The 21,988-nt window shown below is 38.0% G+C and overlaps 1 protein-coding gene across 1 annotated transcript; it reads right to left on the minus strand.

Moving 5' to 3' along the window:
- Positions 1-16,010: 16,010 nt before the first annotated feature.
- Positions 16,011-16,946, minus strand: LOC142450910 (olfactory receptor 6C2-like). The gene has a single exon (XM_075552846.1). The coding sequence runs from the start codon at positions 16,944-16,946 to the stop codon at positions 16,011-16,013; it is 936 nt and encodes a 311-aa protein (XP_075408961.1).
- Between the last annotated feature and the right edge of the window lie 5,042 nt (positions 16,947-21,988).

Raw genomic sequence — 21,988 nt, forward strand, 5'->3', positions numbered from 1 at the left:
GGATGTGTATTAACACAGAGACCAGAGGGGAGAGATGGAGCGCAGCCCCAGACACATCCTATGGATGCTTCTGTAAATTGGAGCCGTCCCCATCATAGGATGGTTCTGATTGGTTAGATATGAGTAAACAAACATTCAAAGCCCTGCAGTGTCAGCGAGACTTTGAATAAGCAGAGGAGAAATGGCAATCACCCACGAGATAATGGGCGCTCATCCCGTTACCTCAGGTAACCTTGCTGGGTTCCAACTGACCTGTGTATAAGCCGTGTAAAAACTCGGCGTATGCACAAGTATATTCGGTATACTTTTTTTCAACTTGCGAAGCCATTGTCATCCTTCTTTCCTAGTTGTTCCTCCTCTATTAATATAAACTCAGGCCCATACACTACTTTTTAAAAAACATTTTATTAGGGGCTCATACAACTCTTATCACAATCCATACATATACATACATCAATTGTATAAAGCAAATCCATACATTCTTTGCCCTAATCATTTTCCAAGCATTTGCTCTCCACTTAAGCCCATGCACTTCTTTTTAAAAAAACATTTTTATTGGCATGTAATTTACATACTACACAATTTACTAATTCATAGCAAAAAGATATGTGTAATCATCATTGAAAAACATAGTGTTTTCTTTGCTGGAGACTTTATGGAAAGGAGCCCTGGGAATACAGTGATTAAGTTCTAGGTAGCAAGCCAAAAAGTCAGCAATTGAATCCACCAACACCTCCTTTGACCCCAAATGGGACAGGTCACTTCTGTAGAGGTTACAGTTTAGGAAACTCTCAGATACTCTCTCATAGAAAATTGTTATGACTCTGTGTCGATTCATGATTAGTTGGTTTGGTTTCAATTGGCTTAATATTACAGAAACCGATCACCAAGTTTTTCCCTGTTTGGTACTAATTGGGTTTTAACTAACCATTAACCACATATACCCCAACCATTTGTACCATCATGCACAAGAGCTCTCAACTCAAATTCCATGATGAACTCACTGCAGTGCAGTATATTGTGAACCCTGGTGTCCTCTGTTTATGAACTGGGCTATTAACCATATTGTCAGTGGTTTGAACTCACCAACTGTTTCCTTGGTTAAAGTTGTGATAGTTTTCCTCTCTCAAGATTACAGCTTGGGAAACGTATGAGTTAGCTGCGTATGTTCCCCACCCTCAGGACTTTCTCATGTATTCACAGTTGTAGTCAGGCACCATCTAGTCCTATAGTTTACAGAGAATGATGCCATTAGTCTTTTGGACTCATTGTTTCCATATGTCTTCTAATTTTTATTAATTTTCTTCACTCCATTAGGGGACACTCCTGAACTCTACTTTCATTATCTAAAAGTTTTTAAGTACTTGTGAAGTTTTCACCTAAGGAATCAATATCTAAAGAAAGAACTCAGGTGTTATTTCTTATTACCAGGTTTATCTCCAAATAATCTACTCTATTAACTTTTCTTTTGGTGCTTAATTCACTTTGATTATTATTATTATTAAAATATTATTTTAGTGGGAGATATTATAGCAATCCATACATCAAATGTATCAAGAATACTTGTGCATATGTTGCCATCATTATTTTCTAAACATTTGCTTTCTAGTTGAGTCGTTGGTATCAGCTCCTCTTTTTTTCCCTCCCTCCCTTCCTCCCACCCTCATGACACCTTGATAAATTATAAATTATTATTATTTTTATATCTTACATCACTGTCTCCCTTCCCCCATGACTTCTGTTGTTCATCCGCCTGGGGGTGTGTGGTTATGTATTGATCATTGCAATTGGCTCCCCCTTCCTCCCCTTCTCTCTCCACCTTTCCTCTACCCTCCTGGTATCACTACTCCCATTTCTGTTCCTGGATTCCATGTGTCATGAGCTCTTATCTGTACCTGAGTATATGCTTTAGTCTAGACTTCAGTGAAAGTCAGGTCTGGGCTCATGATGTGCATTGAGCGGGGAGGATTGTGAGAAAACTTCAAGGAACCAGAGGAATATTGTGTGTTACATCAGTGTTATACTGTGTCCTGCTTGACTCATCCCTTCTTTGTGACTCTTCTGTGAAAGGATGTCCCATTGTCTACAGATGGGTTTTGGATTTCTGCTCCTATCCACCTTGCTCTCAACAATATGTTTTTTGTTTGTTTGTTTTTAATAATCTGTTCAAAAAAAGTCTACATTGTCAGCATTCTACTAGTATGAATGTGAATTTTGTACCCATGGTGCCAAGGTGGGTGCAGTGTTGGACTGGTCACTGAAGTCTGTGGGTCAAAGCCACATTGCTGCTCTTTCAGAGATTTACAGTCTCCGAAGCGCTACGTAGGGTTGCTTTGGGTCAGAATCTCCTTGACGGCAATGGTTTTATTTCTTTCCCTAAGAGATCGCAATTAAACTAACCAAGGAAGTATTTTATTGTAATCTTTAATTTTCTTCTTCTCTGTTAGTCAAACTAGTGAGCTATTCTCTAAATTAGATACGTTTTTCCAATGTAAACATGGTAATTTTTCCGTCCACATGTTTCCCTTATGTAGAATAAGTCCTTTGGCTATCCATTTAGGGTCTGGGTGGTTTTTCTGTTATGCAATCATGGTGCAGGGGCATGCAGCTGACTATTTATTGTGTAGCTAGTATTTGACGAAGTATCAGACAAAGTATTTTAGAATTTGGCATACAATAGACAATCCTTGGCATTTACTTTCTAGAGTAGAATAATGTAGGCATACATAAAATTGTGGCATTGAGAAAATTAGTACAGCAGAAGATTAGGGTGTGTCTGGGGCATATGGTAGACTTGGTGATTGGTACCATAGACTTGGTAGCATTGATGGTGGTGATGTAGGGTGAGGTCAGAGGTAGATTTCTGGTGAGAATTTCATTTAAATTGAAACTTAGACTAGTTGAGGGTAACTGTTGAAATATGAGAGGACTATTGTATCTCAATATCAACAGTGGCAAAATAAAGGAAAGAAAGATCAATAAAATAAAATATGCTGAAATAAAGAGGTGAAAACCTGTGACTGATTTCGTATGTCATGAAACACAGATTTTATTTTTCTTTGAGAAAGAATATTGGCTTAATATTTTATAATGCTGAAGTGACTACATATATATTTTCAATTATTTTGTTATTGTTTTCATAATTTCTTTCTTTCTCATCTCCCTATCCTATATATTTGGTTGCCAGTTATTATTTGCTAGTCTTCTGGCCTTGTTAATTTCTTGCCCTTGCAACCAAAATTTTGCTAAATATTCATAATACACATAAAAGATTCAAGGTTCTTATTGGTATATTCAATGTTCTTATCAGTATCAAGCCTATGTTTGTTCATTTTCTTATTTAGTCCTATTAAAATTTTTAGTTCTTTAACAGGTATTAATGGTTAAACAAAGAAACAAACAAACAAACACTGCATTTATTTTTAACTTAATTCAAACTCCTTTTAGCAAGATTCTTACCTCTCTAGATGGATTTGAATTATCAATAAAATCTGTAAATCTTATTATTTTAAATCTTTTCCAGTAGCAAATGCATTTTGAAGCATCTAGATCTTTACACTTTTTCCTTATTTTGAAACTTACTTCAGGAAGTATAAATTGTTTCCTTGTTATTGCTTGCAAGTGGCATTCATTTTTAAAAATATTTCTCTCTTTATTTGTGGGGATTTCTTTTTGAGAAGTGAGATGCACTGTTGCACATTTATTTTATGATACATCTTCAAGCTTTCTCAGCATCAGCATGGCCAAATTTAGAGTTAAGGCATACTTTTTCTGGAAACAAATATTGTCGTATTTTCTTATTGATGGTTATCCTTCTCAAAGAGATTTGTTTGTGTTTAAGGAGATGCAGGAGTTAAATGGTGTCATGTGGTACTGAAAGCATGGCCAAATGATGAGGAAAAAGATGACAGAATAGGAGTGATAGTTGGGGGAAAATTATGAATGCTGAAGAAGAAGATGACAGAATAGAAGTGATAGTCGGGGAAAAATTATGAATGCTGAAGAAGAAGATGACAGAATAGGAGTGATAGTTGGGGGAAAAGTATGAATGCTGACGAAGAAGATGACAGAATAGGGGTGATAGTTGGGAAAAATTATGAATGCTGAAGAAGAAGATGACAGAATAGGAGTGATAGTTGGGGGCGGGGGGACTTAGTTCTGCTGTCATTATTACTTTACTACTTTGTGAACAACATAGTTCTTTTGACTAAGTCATTGAAGGCTTGTTTGATTTGTCTGTTCCTCAGACTATAAATAAATGGGTTTAGCATGGGGGAAATGGATGTTGTTAGCATTGTCACCCCCTTATTAATGGCCATTTCATCCTTTACTGAAGGTTTGATGTAGACAAGGATGCAGTTCCCACAGGTGATGGAAGCCACAATAATGTGGACAAACAAATAGAAAAGGCCTTTTTCCTGTCTTCAACAGAAGGGAATCTGATAATTGTTCTGATGATATATGTGTAGGACGAAACCACACACAAGAGAGTAGCTATTAAGAGCAATGCAGAGCAGATAAGAATCAATTGCTCCATGGAACCTGCATATGTGCATGAACACTTAGTGATAGGTTGACCTCACCGAGGAAATAATCGATAGCATTAGAATTACAGATTTACAGATCAACTAGCAGGCCAACTGGTGTGGATACGATCAACAAAGTAACCATCCAGCAACCAGCAAGGAGCTTTATGCATGCTCTGTGGTTCCTGATGGTCGTGTAGTGCAGGGGTTTGCAGATGGCCACATAGCGGTCATAAGTCATGGTGGCAGGAGGAAAAACCCTGTTATTCCAATCAAGTCTGTGAGTAACAGTTGGCTTACACACACGCCATGGGTTATGGTCCTGTCACCTGTTGCTAAGTTGTGTAGGAATCTCAGAATGTAGGAAGAGGTGAATGAGATTTCCAAGAAGGAGAATTTTTGGAGCAAAAAAGTACATGGCAGTTTTAAGGTGGGAATCTACTAAGGTGAGGATGATGGTAAGATTTCCAGTTGTGCTCAACATGTAGGTGATGGGTAGAAACACAAAAATCAGAATCTGCAGAATCTTCTCTTCCTATGCCTATCAGCCTGTTGGATAACAAACTATGGGCAGCATTGAAAAGAATGAAGATTTCAGAACACTTCACTGTGTACATACAAAACCTGTACATGGGACATGAGCCAGTCACTTATACAGAGCAAAGGAGCACTGTGCGGTTTTAAGTTAAGAGTGGTGTGCCTCAGGGTGGTATCCTTTCACAATATGTATTCAATCTGTATGATGCGCAAATAGCCAGAAACTTGAGCATATGAAGAATTTAGGATCAGGATTGGAGGAAAGCTTATTAACAACCTTTATTATGCAGATGGTCTGAATCTTGCTTGCTGACAGGAGGAGGACTAGAATCACTTGCCAATGATAATCAATGACTAGCCTTCAGTATAAATTGCAGCTTAAGACCAAGGAAACCAAAATCCTTAAAACTGGATCAATAGATAATATCTTGATCAAGGGCAAATGGATTACAGTTGTCAAAAATTGCATTTTATTTGAGTCCACAATCAATACTCATGGAAACAGCAGTCAATAAGGCATTGCATCACATTGGGGAAAATCTGCCGCACAGGACCTCTTTGCAGTGTCGAAGAGCAAGGATGTCACTCTGAGGACTGAGATGTTCTTGACCCCAAGCCATGATGTTTTTGATCACCTCAAATATAAGTCAAAGCTGTTCTCTGAGTAATGAAAACCAAAGAAGAACCATAGCTGTTGAATTATGCTATGGGTGAAAAGTACTGAAAATTTAATTGACTTCCAAAACAAACAAATCCATCTCGGAGGAAGTACAGCAAGAATGCTCCTTAGAAGTAGGATGATGAGACTTAGTTTCACAAAATGTGGACATGTTATCAGGAAATTAGTAACTAGAAGGTCAGCAAGAAAGGGGCATACCCTCCACTAGACTGATTGACACAGTGGCTAACAACAGCATCTAACAACAACACCACAGGTCCGGTGCATATCCTTATCATGTCCTAGTCAGTCTTCCTCGCTTTGGGAATTATTCTGCACTCTGGAATTATTTTTCCTAATTAGTAATACCTTTCAGCCTTGAAAATGTTGTCTCATAGGTATTACAAAGCAGGATTTCAATACATGATGCTATTGTGTTATCAGATATGTTATTTCTGCTTTTCAGTGTTTTTTAAAGTGAGTGTAGGAGTCTGTAATATTCTTTATGTCAGTTATGTTTCAAGTGAACTCTATGCTGTTGATAAGCTTACCTAAAACTCCCTGTGTTGGGGTTGCAGAGTTGATTTAGGGTCATGGTGATTACATATGTGCAGAGTAGAACTGTCTCCATAGGGTTGTCAAGGCCTTGGCCTTTCAGAAGCAGATCAACAGGCTTGTCCTCTTAGGGCACTGGGTGAGTTCCAACTTTATTAGGTAGAAGTTGAATTCTTAACTAATTGTGGTACCCGGGCCATTGTGCTTCATTTTCTTTCTTTTACATGAAAGGTTATTGTTACTTTGCTAGTGGCTCTGAAATCACTCATGAAAGTGGTTACCTACGCAGCCTGTGCGTTATATTTTAGCTTAAAATAAAAACAAAACAGTTCCTCCCTCCCTTTTATAGATAAAAATGCTCACTAAGTAGAACTCCTTGGGCTAATGTGAATTATATTTTGTTAATGCATTCTTCACAAAAATATTTATTTTTAAAAGGGCTAAGGGGATGATAAATCTAAGTTATGGAAAATATCTGCTTCATAACATTTATGAAAGTGATTTTTAAAAATTCCAATCCTGAATAAATGCACTTAAGATTCACACTTTTTTAAAAAATTGATGAGTGAAAAAGAATTTTACATGGGGCTCCAATTAGTTTGTCATGCGAATCATTTAATTTGGATTTTTTGAAACTTTTCACTCCCTGACTTCAAAACTGTGTTAGGCTGAGTTTTCTAGAGAAACTAAATCAGGGACATTCATCTATATATGTAAGAAAGAACTTTATGTGGAGAGAGCCTTTTTTCAGTCCTACTCAAGTCCATGGTCCAATGCAATCAGGAGCCCTCTTCAGACTCGCAGCTGCTAGGAGATGAAGCAGGAAGACAAAGCAGTAAGATCAGAGGTCACAGGCTAGTGGATGTAGAGTCTCAAGGATCTAACCTTCATTCAGATAAAGTCTTAGTTATCACCCAAATAGGTGTATAAGGAAATGTGGTGAAGAAAACTGATGGTACCCAGCTGTGTTAGTCTGGGTTGATCAGAGAAACAAATTTGTATACATTCACATGTATATAAGAAAGGGGTTTATGCTGTCGAAGGGATCAGGTATCAAGCATCAAGGAACAAATAATCATATCATTGAAAATGTGGGTGAGTGCAGAGTGGAGACTCAAAGCCCATTGGCAGTCAACCGAACACCACTTACTGAAGGGTTGTGGGGAGGAGATGAACCAGTCAGGGTGCAGGGAAGTAATGATGAAACATATAACTTTCCTCTAGTTCTTAAATGTCCCACCCCCACTATCATGATCCAAATTACCTTACAAATCTGGCTAGACCAGAGGATGTACATAGTTACAGAGAGCAACTGAAAACACAGGGAATCCAGCCTAGATGACTCCTTCAGGACCAGTGGTCAGAGTGGTGATGCCTGGAGGGTGGAGAGAATGTGGAGTAGAAAGGGGGAACTGATTACAAGAATATTCATATAGCCTCCTTCCTGGGGGAAGGACAACAGAGAAGAAGGCTGGGGGAGACACCAGACAGTGTAATATATGAAAAAATAAGAATAATTTATGAATTATGAAGGGTTCATGAGGTAGGGGGCAGTGGGGAGGGAGGGGGGAAATGAGCGGCAGATATTAAGGGATCAAGTAGAGGGCAAATATTTTGAGAATGATGATGGCAAAAAATGCACATATGTTCTTGACACAATGGATGTATGTATGGATTGTGATAAGAATTGTATGAGCTCCCAATAAAATGATTATTTTTTTAAAAAGACAAAAATATAAAATAAAGAGAACAACTGACTGTCAAAAAAATAAAATAAACTTCTAGCTTTTGAAAAAGAAAAAAAAAGAAAGGGATTTATCTCCAAGAACAATTCAATAATGAAAAAACATCCCATACTGGTCCAGATCAAGTCTATAAATCTGATATTAGCCCATATGTCCAATATCAATCTATAAAGTCTTCTTGTGGATCCATTGGCATTGTACACATTTCAGTGCTGTCAAGGGTCTCCACATGATTCCTTTAGCTCTGAAACTCCGACTGCCTCAGGGTAGCTTTATGTTGCTGCTCCTTAGAAATGGCTTGCAGGGAGTGAGCCTTGTCAGTAGAGAGTCTCCAAAGGAGTGAGCAGAGAGAGATAATGTGTCTTTTCCACCTCCAAAAAGGAATACCAGAGTTCCCAGAATCCTCAGGAGGAGGTCATGCCCACACAGAGGACTCATTGGCTATGATCTGATTGACAGACTTGACTCCACCCCTACACTTTTAATCCTCTCAAATGGACAAATTATTAAATAACTACCACGGACCACCCTTGTCAATTTAGCATTTTCACATAACTCTTTAGCCATATATATATTTCAAACAAACAATAATAAAATTATATTTGTACAGACTAAAATGCATACAATTAAAAAATGTTCCACTGTTATTTCAATACAACATTTTATAAGTCAACAGAACAAAACTATCCTATGCATAACAATTAAGTAACACCTTAATCCTATACCTCTATGAATATATTCCCCCACCTATGAAAGTTTGCAATCCAACCACTTCATGCCTTTATCCCCCAATTTTGAGTATGCAATTTCTATACTGCCCACTTACATCAACCCAGTGCTCTGAGGAGACAATCATATTGTTTGGTGTGAAGAATCTTCATTCTAGTAGGAACCTTGTGAAGTCCACATCCATAAGCAAAGCCAAATCTGGACAGGCCATCCGTAAAGTCAACAGCAATATGCACCAGTTAACAGGCTCAGAAATTGTTTCTTCATCTGGTTGGGTTCTGGTCAACTCAATTTGGGCTGCCTCATCAGGGTACCCATTGGCTGCCTTGCATTTAGACCATGGGTCTGTCAAAATTCTCAACAACCCTAGTCCCCTGGGGTTGGGTTCAGATCAATCTGCTCTTGTTTTCTCTCTAACGCCAGTAAATCAGATCTACAGGTGTCAGTGGTCAGACTCAACCTGTTCTCCAATGCTGCATTTGTCCACCTCTACTCAATAAGTAGATCTGGGTGGTAACCTAGCAAGCATTTCAGACTGCCACAAGCTCCCTTTAAAGTTCAGTCCTAGAGAGGAGTTTTCTTCATGGTTCCAGATATTTTTCCAGCTTCTGACAAAAATCACCAGTTCAAAAATTTAAAAAATCTAAAGGAGTTTCATTTCTATATCCTATAACAATAATAATAAGCAGAATAAATCAATATAAACAAAGTAGAATCAGACTCTTATCTCACTTCTTAACACAGTCAAATCCAATTCTTATTTAACTCCTCTTAATCCTTATCTAAACTATTTTATTGTAACAAAATATGGGATTACACCTCTGAAAGCATCAAACCAGGGGCAGGCTTTCAGTCAGCCATTTTGAAATTCTTTCAGTCATTTTGAAATTCTGTCAGCCATTTTTCCTAAGCAGCATGGTTTCTGAGAAAATTCAAGGGCGATTTCTCCCCGAGTACAAAATATATGTTAACAACATTCATTTTGCCATTTCACACAGGAATAACCAAAAACTACAGCCAAAAAATAATCAAAATTTTAACTTCCCATATTCTTTTCAGGAAACAACCCAGTAACCTGTATGGTCATATCTGACCTCTGGCTAACCCAAGAAGAAACACTACCATGAGACTGAGGTTAAAGAAATATCCACCCTCCATCTTTATATTTTGTTTCTATAGTCCCCCACTCCTGGTACCATAATTTGTTAGTCTGGGTTCACTAGAGAAACAAATTCATAGGCACTCATATGTGTATAACAAAGAGGTTTATAAATAAGAGCAATTTAATATTGAGTAAACAACCCAGTCCCGTTGAGATCAAACCCATACATCTGATATTAGCCCATATGTCTGATACAAACTTATAAATCCTCTTCAGACTCATGAAACACATGCAATGATCCTGAATGCAGGCCAGTGGGTTGGAAGTCTTGTGGATCCATTGGCGTTGTAAGCATCTCAGCGCTTGCAGGGGTTTCTGCATGGTTTCTTCAGCTCTGAAACTCTGACTGCCTCAGGGCAGCTTCATGTGGCATCTCCTCAGAAATGTCTCTCAGGGACTGAGCCTTGCCAGTAGAGAGTCTCCAAGGGAGTGAGCATAGAGAAAGAATATGTGCCTCCTGCCTCCAAGGAGGAAGACCAGAGTTCCCAGAATCCTCAGGAGAGAGCCATGCCCACACAGAGGCCTCATTGACTGTGATCTGAATGACAGACAATCCTCTTAAATTGACAAATGATTATAGAACTGCCACACCAGCTATTAAAAGATATAGTGTCTAGGGTCTTAAAAACTTGAAGATAAACAAGTGGTCATTAGCAGGGAAGCAACAAAGCTCACACAGAAGAAAGCATACAGCCTGTGTGATCATGAGGTTTCCAGAGGATCATGTATTAGGCATCAGAAGACCCCAAACAAGCAATCATATTGATGCAAAAAAGGGGGCCTAGAGTACAATTGGAGATCCCCTCATAGAAGGGTCACAAGGAAGGGATGAGCCAGGCAGGGTGCAGTATAGCACCAAAAAAACCCAAAATACCATGCAGCAGTCGTCTAGTTCTTTAATGCCCGTCCTCCCTTTCCCCTCACTGTCATGACCTCAGTTCTACCTTACAAATCCAGCTAGACCAGAGCATGTGCACTGGTACAGATAAGGGTTCTCAACACGCAGAATCCAGAATAGAAAATAATAATAATTTATAACTTATCAGGGCTTCATGAGGGTGGGAGGGTGGAAGAAGGAAAGAAGAAAGAGGAGCTGATACCAAGGCCTAAAATAGAAAGTAAATGTTTGGAAAATGAAGATGGCAACATATGAATAAATATACTGTATACAATTGATATATGGATTGTTTTAAGAGCTGTAAGGTCCCCCAATAAAACAACATTAAAAACAAAGCAAAACTTAGTCTATAGCCTGGCCATCTCTAGCCTACAGCTATTCAAAGAAGAAAAATCCATCAGGCAGAGTTAAGAAAAGCTTCCACTCTGAATTTTCCTGATTTGTTTCTCTAGCACCCATTCCCCAGGTACCATAATAAGTTAGGCCACGTTGACTAGATGAAATACCCCAGTTATATCCATATATCTGTAAGAAGGAGATATCCTTATCAAGAAGTAATTATATATCAAGAAATTTTCTGTCATTCCAGTCCAAATCAAGTCTATTAGTCCAACACTAGTCTCTAAATCCCTCTTCAGACTCACACAGCCACAGGCACTGATGCAGAATACAGGAAGTTCACACGTGCAGAGTTGTGTGGATCCAAGGTCAGCGGAAACATGTCAGCACAGCAGAAGTGCTCAGGGTCAGTAACGTAGTTCCATCAAGCAGGAAGATGAAGGAGGAGAGAGAGAGTGCAGGGGAGGACCTAGTTCTCCTGGTTAAAAGATGGTCACATCCCAAGGAGGAATCGTTAGGCAGATTGACAGCTTGTGTTTCACCCCCCACACCCTCTTAAACTTGCATACATCTTCAATTTGATAGAATAGTATCTAACTACCACAATGAAAAATCAAAACAATCCCTTCATTAGAGTCCAATAAATATTTTTTGCATAGTCCCACCTATTCATGTGGTGAGAGTTACAAAGACAATGATACATAGATGAGCCCTAACAATGTGCTTGTGTGTGCATGCGTGTGTGTGTACTTCTTTATGTTGGTTAATATCTAGTTGGGGTTTTGTTTTGGTTGCAATTGTCTTTTAAATCCCATATTTGCTTTTGCTGGACTAATTTTACACTTTAAAAATTTGGTTTTAGGGATCTAGATTAATTTATATTACATAAATCATTTTGGTTTCCATGGACAGCTTCATCTTTCGTCCACAGAGGTGCTGGTGGGTTCAACCACAAATCTACTGATTTTCAGTTTCATTATTACCCAACACAAGGAGACCACAAAGTAGATTTTTGCACACTTTTACTGTAGAATTCCCTTCTCATCTCATCTCAGCATCCTTGAACTCCAATCTTTGCTTACATTAAAGTTTTCAGTATTCTCAGAGAATTTTATGTCACAATGAATCTGACTGATGGTTTTGGAACAATTGTGATATTACTTGAATCAAAACTCTATTTTGCCTTATCAATCATTTTGAGAAGCTATCTACTCTCAGTAATATGCAAATTTTGCCTTTCATTGTCCTAAGTAATTTTCATTTACATAAAATAGTTCAAAATTTCCGTTTTGCACTCAATAATGTAGCAGGTCTAGGGAGAAAATTATTGCCAGAAATTAAGCTATGCCATTCATTGGACCTTCTAAAATTATTAACTCCAAACATTCATATTTCTGCATTCTATCTAATTTTTAAAATTTGATTCTAAACTTGTTTCATGATGTGAATGGTGATTTTAATATGTGCTGAATTTCCAAAGAGATAAAAGATGCTAAAATCTCTTATTTACATCAAAACCCGGTGTTCTCTTAGAGTAATCAATTGTTTCCAGATGGATGAGAAGGCTCCTCAATGTTGTTGTGGCTGCGCCAGCCAGTTGGTTCCAACTCATTCACGATCCACATAGAACAGGAAAATACACTCACTTTTCCTGTACCGTGCTCACAGTTGTTGCTCTGTCTAAGCCCAATCCAGTAATCTCCTTGAAGGGCTTCTCCTTTTCCTGGCCATCTATCAGCATGATGTCCTTGTCCAGGGCCTGGGCCCACCTGAGAATATGCCTAAAGTGCATGAGACAAAATAGTAGCATCCTTGCCCCGAAGGGATAGCCTGGCTATACATCTTCTAAGACAAATGTTTATATTTCTGGAAGTTCATGGTACTTTAAATGTTCTTTGTCAACACAATGACTCAGCCACCATTTTCAATTTTTCTTCTTCACTGTCCAGCTTCCACATGAATATGAGATAATTAAAAATAACTTGGAAACTGCTATTTACAAGATTGTCACTGACCAATTGTTTTCCAGAAGCAGATGATTGATTAATCTTCTTAGGTTCTCTTTGTCCAAAATCTCTATTGAAGCCAGTATACCATGGATTACTCTGCTGGCTTTGGAAATATTAAGGTATAGCTTCTTCACCCTAGAAACAAACGTGTGACCATGGTGCAACAATCTGGGTGACAAGTAGTAGGCTATCTGTTGATTTAATAGGTTTAAAATACATATGTTCTCCTATTATACATTAATCTATAACTGATTTACTCATTTACTATAATTATTTGTATGTTGGTATAAAAGGCACTTTTGCAAAATCTAATGGAAAAAAGGATATACTGAAAATATAATGAATTATATTTATCTATTTTAGTTATATATATATAGCACTAGATTAAATGATTTTAAAATAATTCAATCTCTGAAATAAAATTCAGGGAAAAATGGAAACGTTTTAAAAGAAAATAGATTATTAATTTAAAAACATAAAAATATGAAACAAAAATTAGATGATAGACATGAATATGTGATCACAAAATATAAGAACTCAAAATAGCTTATTTAAAAGTATTAAATCAAAGTAAAAGAAAATAATGGTATTTAACACATAAACATGAAGTGTTTACCAAAATGAAACATGTTTATATCTTAATTTTATAATAAATGAATGGAATCCTTGTTTCATATAATGACTAACTTGCAATGTAGACTGACATGAAGAAACGTATTTCTAAAGTGTAATGATAAACAATAGGTCAAATACTCCTCAGATAGAATTGCAGCCCAATTTTCTATCATCAAGTTTTGAACATGACTTAAGGTATATCCAGAGTACTATTCCAGAACTTACAGGAAAGAGGAAAATAAGTCCTTAATGTAGAATCATAAAGTTTTAATCATTTTATAAATACAATGTCAAGATTTTGGTTAGCAATTAAGACACCATGTGGGAGAGATAGGATTAATATGGACAACAGAAACTCTTTCAGATAATGAAAAACAAGGCAAGCTGCAGAAAAAGGGTATGTTTAAAAAAAAGAATATTGAAAGAACCACGACTGTCTGAAGAACAAACAAATCCACTTAGAAAGAAGGGCAGGCAGAATGTTGTTTAGAAGCCATGAGGGTGAGACTGTGTCTTCAGGACTTTGGACGTTTCATCAGGAGAAGCCAGTCTCTGGAAAAGGATCTACTGCGTGGCGAAGAGGAGGGTGAGCATCCAAGAGGCAGCCCCCCGTGAATGGATGGACACAGTGGCTGCAACAAGGGACGCACACAACAGTTGTGAGGATGGCATAGATTCAGCAGGCTTGTTGCTCAGTTGTAGACCAGGTTGTTAGGGGTACGAACTGACTTGAATTCAATATAATTGACAAGAACATAATTTTACATTTTTATTATTTCAGATATTTATATAGAATCGTAAGGCATATAACTCCTTTTCAAAATAAAATAAGTGCAAGTTAACGTTTCTGCTTCCTTTAAACGAGCATTTCTTTTTAGCTCTGAGAGTTCTTGGAACTAAGTTTTTGGTGATTTTTATTTCCTTCTCTACTTCTAGTGTCTAAAAGACAAACTGGCCAAAAGAAAGTATACTTTGCCTACTTAGAAAGTGAATTAATGAATACACCATTTCTTAAGGCAAAATTGAAATAAGTAGTGGTGATCACTGTCTTTCTTTTGCTGGAAAATATGCAACAATGTTGCCTAACTCTTTGTATGAATAACTTAATGTGTAACTTAAAATCTCGTCTCATAGTTTTAATGGGAAGAAGGTTTTTAAGTTTATTTTAGTGCATTCTGGGGGCAGAGCATTATTACTAATTTGGTGATGAAAAGAGGACTTAAGTTTTAAACTGCTGTTAACATGCTGATGAAGGAAGAATGCTTGTAAGAAATTAAGTGACTTAGGCCAGGCTGTGCAGCTGAAACACCTCTGCTTGCTAAAAGCAAAGAAAACGTGAAGCATTTTCTGATGGAGATAAATGACTACAATTTTGATTACAAATTTCCTTTCAATGTAAATACAATCCAAATCCTCACAAGTGGACCAATAGACAACAGCATGATAAATGGAGAAAAATTGAAGTGGTGAAGGAAGTCATCGAGTTTGGATCCACAAGTAATGCTCATGGAAGCAGCAGTTAAGAACACAAATGTCAGATTATATTGAGTAAATTTGTTACACAAGATCTTTTCAAAATGTTGAAACATTCGGATATCCCTTTGGAGACTAAAGTACACCTGACTCAAAAAGGAAGTTTTCGTAGCTTCAAATGTATAGGAAAGTTAGACAATGACTACTATGGAAGACAGTGGAAGTATTGAGGCGATTGAATTATCATACTGGTGAGGAACATAGAAAAGTACCAGGGATTGAATTATCATACTGGTGAGGAACATAGAAAAGTACCAGGGATTGAATTATCATACTAGTGAGGAACATGGAAAAGTACCAGGGACTGACAAGAACAGGCAAGTCTGGTTTGGAGGAGGTAGAGTCAGAATTCCCCTAAGACTAAGAAGCCACACTCGGGATATTTAATCGGTAGAGAACAGTCCTGGAAAATATTACGCTTGGAAAAGTAGAAAGTGAGAAAAAAAAGCGGAAGAGCCTCCACTAGCCTGATTGACACAGGTGCCGCAACGGTGGCTCAGACCCCAGGAAGAGTGAGGATGGGGCCGGACGAGGCCGTGTTCTGTTCCGTGAACACAGGGTCACTGTGAACTGGAGCTCACTCGAGGCCACCTACCGACAACAGGCTGAGACAGGTGAGGCTGCATTTTGAGAGAATTAATTTGACTAAAGGATTTGGGAAGTTCCCTAGATGAGTGTATGTGTAAGCTGTACTTCACATCCCCTTACTTCTTAGAAAATATTAAAATTCTTTTGATCGAGTCACTGAAGGCTTGTTTTACTTGCTTGTTCCTCAGCGTGTAAATGAAGGGGTTTAGCATAGGGGCGATGGAAGTCATGAGCACCGTCACACCTTTGTTAATGGCGACCGATTCTTTTGCGGAAGGTTTGATGTAAATGAAGATGCAGCTGCCATAGGTGATGGAAACCACAATCATGTGGGACGAACAGGTGGAAAAGGCTTTTTTCTTTTGCTGTGCAGACGGAAATCCTAAAATTGTCTTGATGACACAGGTGTAGGATAGAATGACACACATGAGTGTGATTAGGAGGGTCAGCACAGCACAGATGACAACAGTTTGCTCCATGAGCCAAGTATTTGAGCAAGAGATCTTCAGGAGGGGAGACGCGTCGCAGATAAAATGGTCAACTACATTAGAATCACAAAAATCCAGATTTAAGCCCATGCTGAGTGGGGGTATTAGAATACACAGACCAGCCCCCCAACAATAAAATACAAGTCTTCTGCAGACTGTGGTGCTCATGATGGTCACGTAATGCAGGGGTTTGCAGATGGCCACGTACCGATCATAGGACATGGCAGCCAGAAAGAAAAATTCTGTCACACCAAAGAGGTCGGTAAAAAATACTTGACTGACACAGGCATTATAGGTAATGCACCTGTTACCTGTCCCTAGGTTATATAAGTATCTGGGAATAGAGGCCGATGTGAATGAGATCTCTAAGGCAGAGAAATTTTGTAGAAAAAAGTACATGGCTGTTTTGAGGTGAGAATCCAGTAAGGTGAGAGTGATGATGGTCAGGTTTCCAGTTACACTCAACAAGTAGCTAATGAAGAGAAAGATAAAAACCACAACTTGCAGTTGGGGGTCATCCGTCAGTCCCAGCAGAATGAACGTGCTTACTGTGCGGTTCCTCATCGCCGACTCCCGACTCCTGTCGAACCTGCATGTAACGTTCAGGAATACTTGAATAAAGAGCCTTGCCACTGCATTCAGCACGATCATGGTGTTCTTATATGTAAATCTCTGATGATTAAAGGCTTTTACTCTTTATGTGCACATTCTGAAAATAATTCATTTCAGTGGTATTGGTGTCTTATTTCACCAGGAATAAAAGCATCCTGTGGCTTAATAATTTTTTATTTCCTGTATTTGCTGGACACCGTTCCTTCTAAAAATTCTAGATATATGGGTTTATCACGTGTATTCTGTAGTTTGCAATTTGGGGTCATCACGTGTATTCTGTAGTTACTTGAACTTTCCCTTCCAGCTCTATGTAATGGAATTTTACTTGCTGGTTTTGTTCATAGCCCACATGCATTTCCCTCCATAAACAGCTCTATATTCTATCTATATGTGCACATGTGTGGAAACACACACACACATCACCAGCTATCCTCCTGAAACTTTCTTAGTATTCCCATTGCTAAATAATTACTTCCAATTTCTGGTTCAGAATGTAGCATAATTTAATGCCTGATTAAAAGATTATAATTATCCTTTCACAAAACACTGTCATAGGATTGTTTCAGATACCCTCCAAGTCTACAAATATTTGTCTCTGGGATGCTTTGACCTGTTGTTTTTACTTAGCCCTCCTCACCTCTCCTCAAACATCCCCCTTTGCATTTACTCAATCCCTATGTTTTCATTTTAAAATGTATATCTCCACTTGAATTTTTCTTCACCAGTGATTTAGAAAATGTTTTCCCTGGAGACCCAGGTTTATTTGAATGGGAACTCAGTTTATTACACAAATAATTTTTTTTATGTACGTGGATCATGCGGCTGTAATTACCTAAGCTGTGAAAACAGGTATGACCTCATGACATAGTCTCCAGCACTAGCAAGAACTGACCTGGCTCAAATTCCCCTGGCAACTAGCACACTCTCAGTGAATTTATGAACACATTGAGCAGTTACATTAGATCCAATTCATATGAGGATGCAATATCCCATCCTCACTTCCTCCATCACTCCACAGCCATCCAGTTGATTCCAACTCCCAGTGACCCAACAGGACAGAACAGAACATCTCTTTTGGACTTTGTCTCCCTCGGAGTGGCTGGTGGGGTTAGATTCGGAACGTGAGGTTACATGCCCAACATGTTACCTCCTAAACCATCAAGGCTCCTTGCTAATGTCTTAGTAAATGTTAATCACCGAGTAAATGTAATGATCCCTGTCAACACTGGGCATCATTCAGTGCATTAAAAATATCTTCCATATAAAAAACTCTATAATGTATAATAAAATAAGTTTTATTAAAAGATGAATGCCAGTGATATATAGTCAACCAGTTTTTGTTCATTCTACTTTGAAAATGTATATTTGAAATATGGATAGGTAATTCTGATGAGGTAATATAACTGCAGGTAATATGGTATTCTTTTAAAGGATTGTGACATATGCTTATATAATTATATGCACATGTTGACCATTCTTTTTGTGAAATTAGCAATTTATATAATATTCTTTTTAATTACTTTAAATGCCAATATATTTTTATGTATAAAATATATTAGTGAATGGGATTTATAGACTCAAGGAAACTGCATTCTATAAAGGGTTTCAAATGGTGTTTTATTTCAGGGAATCCAGGACAGATAAACCCTTCAGGACCAATAATGAGAGTAGCTGTACCAGGAGGGGAAGGGGAAGGTGAGGGGAGAAAGGAGGGACTGATCACAGTGACCTATATATAACCCCCTCCGAGGGGAACAGGCAACAGAAAAGTGGGTGAAGTGAGACATTGGGCAGTGTAAGACACGAAAAAATAATAATTTATAAATTATCAAGGGTTCATGAGGGAGGTAGGCAGGTTGGGGAAAGAGGAGAAAACTGAGGAACTGATACCAAGGGCTCAAGTAGGAGGAAAATGTTTTGAAAATGATGATGGCAACAAATGTACAAATGTGCTTGGCACAATGGATGGATGGATGGATTGTGATAAGAGCTGTATGAGCACCCAATTAAAGGAGAAAAAAAGTGTTTTTTAAAAATATAGATGTCATTTACATATCTGATTTTGAAGAGATTCATAAAATATATTTTTTCTACAGAACGTAATAAGACTTAGACGACACAGAGTGAATATAATGAAAATGATAAACGTTATCACACTTACTATTATGATTGTGAATCATAGTTGATGTTGGCTGTAGAAACACATCAATCTTAAAACTTGTAGGTTGAAAATGGAGGTCAAGATGAAGATTTTCATGTGAGCATCTGTTGATTTTTTGCTTGTGAGGCCACTATCACATTCATGGGGCTTTGGATGGAATAATAGCCAGCTACAACCTTGTTTTACTATGATAATTTCCAAAAGACAGGAAGAAAATCAGAGGAGGGGCTGGAGTGTCAGGAATCATCTCCTGCTGCAGGCCAGCTGCTTGTCTGCCCTCGCAGGGGAGCAGGGAGTTTACTGTATCTGACTCCACGTTTGCTTTATTTGATAAAACTGCTACTAAGTGAACAGAGTCCTTGGTGACCAAACAAACAAAGTCACTAATGAATCTTCCGAGGAAATTTTTTTGGAGGAAAAAAAAGCATCATTGGAGACTGTGCCCTTGGAGACAGGCAGATTCAGCGTCACAGGGCATTAGACCCACAGAATACTCAGACACTGAAACAGAAGTGTCGCCTCCTTTTACTTCATATTACTGAATCTAGCACGTATCATAGGAGGATCATAAAGAGAATACATCTGATTATCTTGATTATTGATTTGCTTTTATATTTGGAATTTCTACTGGAGAACAAAAGAGGAGAAATACGTGAAATTCCATAAGTTATATTCTTTATGATATACTGTTATCCTAGACCAGTGGTTCTCAAACTTCCCAATGCTGCAACCCTTTATTACAATTCCACATGTTGTGGTGACCTCCTAACCATAAAATTATTTTTGTTGCTACTTGATAACTGTGATTTTGCTACTGTTAGGAATTGGGCAACCCCTGTGAAAGGGTTGTTTGAAACTCAAAGGGGTCATGACTCATAGGTTGAGAACCACTGCTGTAGACATTCATTTATGTAAATATGTTACCCATTTATGGTTAATTTAATAGTACATAAATATTACTATTGTGCAAACAATTTGCACAATTAGATGAAGAACTTGTCTAGTGTTCCTAAGCCTTGACATCTATTGCAAATTAGTGTACATGTAATCGATTATATATGAATCACATATTAAAATTAGTTTATTAATTACTGCCTTTGAACATTTTTATTGTGGTGAAATCAGTAAAACAAAGAGTCAATTTTAAGTGTATAATTTAGTGACATAAATTATGTTGTGTGCAATAATCACCAACATTTATTTTAAATGTTTTATAGCCATAAATAAAACTCAGTATCCTTTAAATAATAACTTCCAGTTTCCTCTCTACCCTGCCCCTGGAAACTCAGTAACATTTTATCTCTATGGATTTTCTGATTCTACATATTTCATATCAATGGGATTATCATAATTATTCTTTGTGTATTTCTTATTTTATTTAGAAATTTTCCCAAGAGTCATCCATATTATAACATAATACTCCATAGTATGGAATATACAAAAGTTCCAGTTTCCCATTAGGTAGTTACTTTATTGTGCCAAACTGGCCGATAAACACATGCGGGGTTAATTGAAGGATGGAGGGATAAATGGCTCAGTGAGCCTCGCCTTTCTAGTTCTCCGGTCTCTTGCTTTCTGATGGTCAGACCAGGGTGCAGCTGCCTTAGCCAGTTTTCTGCTTTAGTTGCCAAGGCTCACTTCCTGCAAGATATCCCTGAGGAGAAACCGCATGGACCTACCCTGATGCAGCCCTGAATGCTGGAGCAGCCATGTGGAGACCCCTGCAAGAGCTGAGATACTTACACATTTACTGACTCGGCTTTCTTCCTGCAGTCAACATCATTGTGTCTGTTTTGTTAGATGGAGGAGGACTTTGTGGATTCGTGTTGGACATATGGGTTAATGTGTTAATGTTGGACTTGTGGCCGTGGCAGCACTGGGTTGGGATGTTTTCTTGATGCGCACTTAACCTTTATATAAAACTCTCTCTTGTACATGAGTTTCTGTGATTTGTTTCTCGAAGTGCCCAGACAAACACACCCATATTATTCTTCCTTAAGTGCCTCAGAAACATCTGCATCCATAAAGGGAGAGGATAGGCACTGGAGATGAAATAAAATGAGAGGTGGGAGTCCAGAGGTTTTGACCAGCCTCCCGGTCTCCTGGTAGATGCACTCCTAGTCACAAAAGGTTGTGCAAACAAGTGGGGAAATCACATCTCTCTCATCACAGGTCACTGATGTGGGTGCTGTGTCATCCTGGGCAAGAGAAACTTATTTTTTGGTTCCTGATCTGATTGGAATGCTGTTTGAAATATTAATTTAAAAAGGACTACACTGGACCAGTTGGCAGTTTGCCACTCCTTGTTCCTTGTTTTGCTTTTGTCTCTTCTTCGTATTAGTGTTTGATATACTGCATTAGCCTTCCCTTTGACGCGTGGAGTGCCAGCGAGGCCATTAGCATTCATTTTGCTCAGTTTCTCAGGAGTTCGTTGCATAACGTCTGTATAGTGTAGCTGCCACTTCCACTATCTTATATCCTCCTCTAATTCACATGTTTGAATAATAATTTTGATATCTGCATACTCTTATTAATTAAATAAATATTCACTTTTGGAAAGTTTGTAAGTGCTTTTAAAAATTGTGTTTCTTAATTTGTGCTGAATTCTCATTGAACTGTAGAAGATCTTTATACCATCTAGATATAAAGATGTGAATATATGTGCGTATATATTGATATATATGTGGATAAGTAGACAATATTGCTACTATGGTTCCAGTTCAGACATGCACGGGTCTATTCCACACCCAGTGGACGCAGACATAGCTCTGCAATCAGTGGATGGCTGCATAAAAAGTCACTCAGTACCACACTGTCTTAGGCTCATCGGTGT

Source organism: Tenrec ecaudatus, chromosome 6 (assembly GCF_050624435.1).
Source record: "Tenrec ecaudatus isolate mTenEca1 chromosome 6, mTenEca1.hap1, whole genome shotgun sequence".
In the NCBI taxonomy this organism is placed as follows: domain Eukaryota; kingdom Metazoa; phylum Chordata; class Mammalia; order Afrosoricida; family Tenrecidae; genus Tenrec; species Tenrec ecaudatus.

Bases quoted from the DNA above. Each gene is read 5' to 3' on its own strand.
- LOC142450910 (XM_075552846.1), bottom strand. From the start codon at position 16,946: ATGAGGAACCGCACAGTAAGCACGTTCATTCTGCTGGGACTGACGGAT.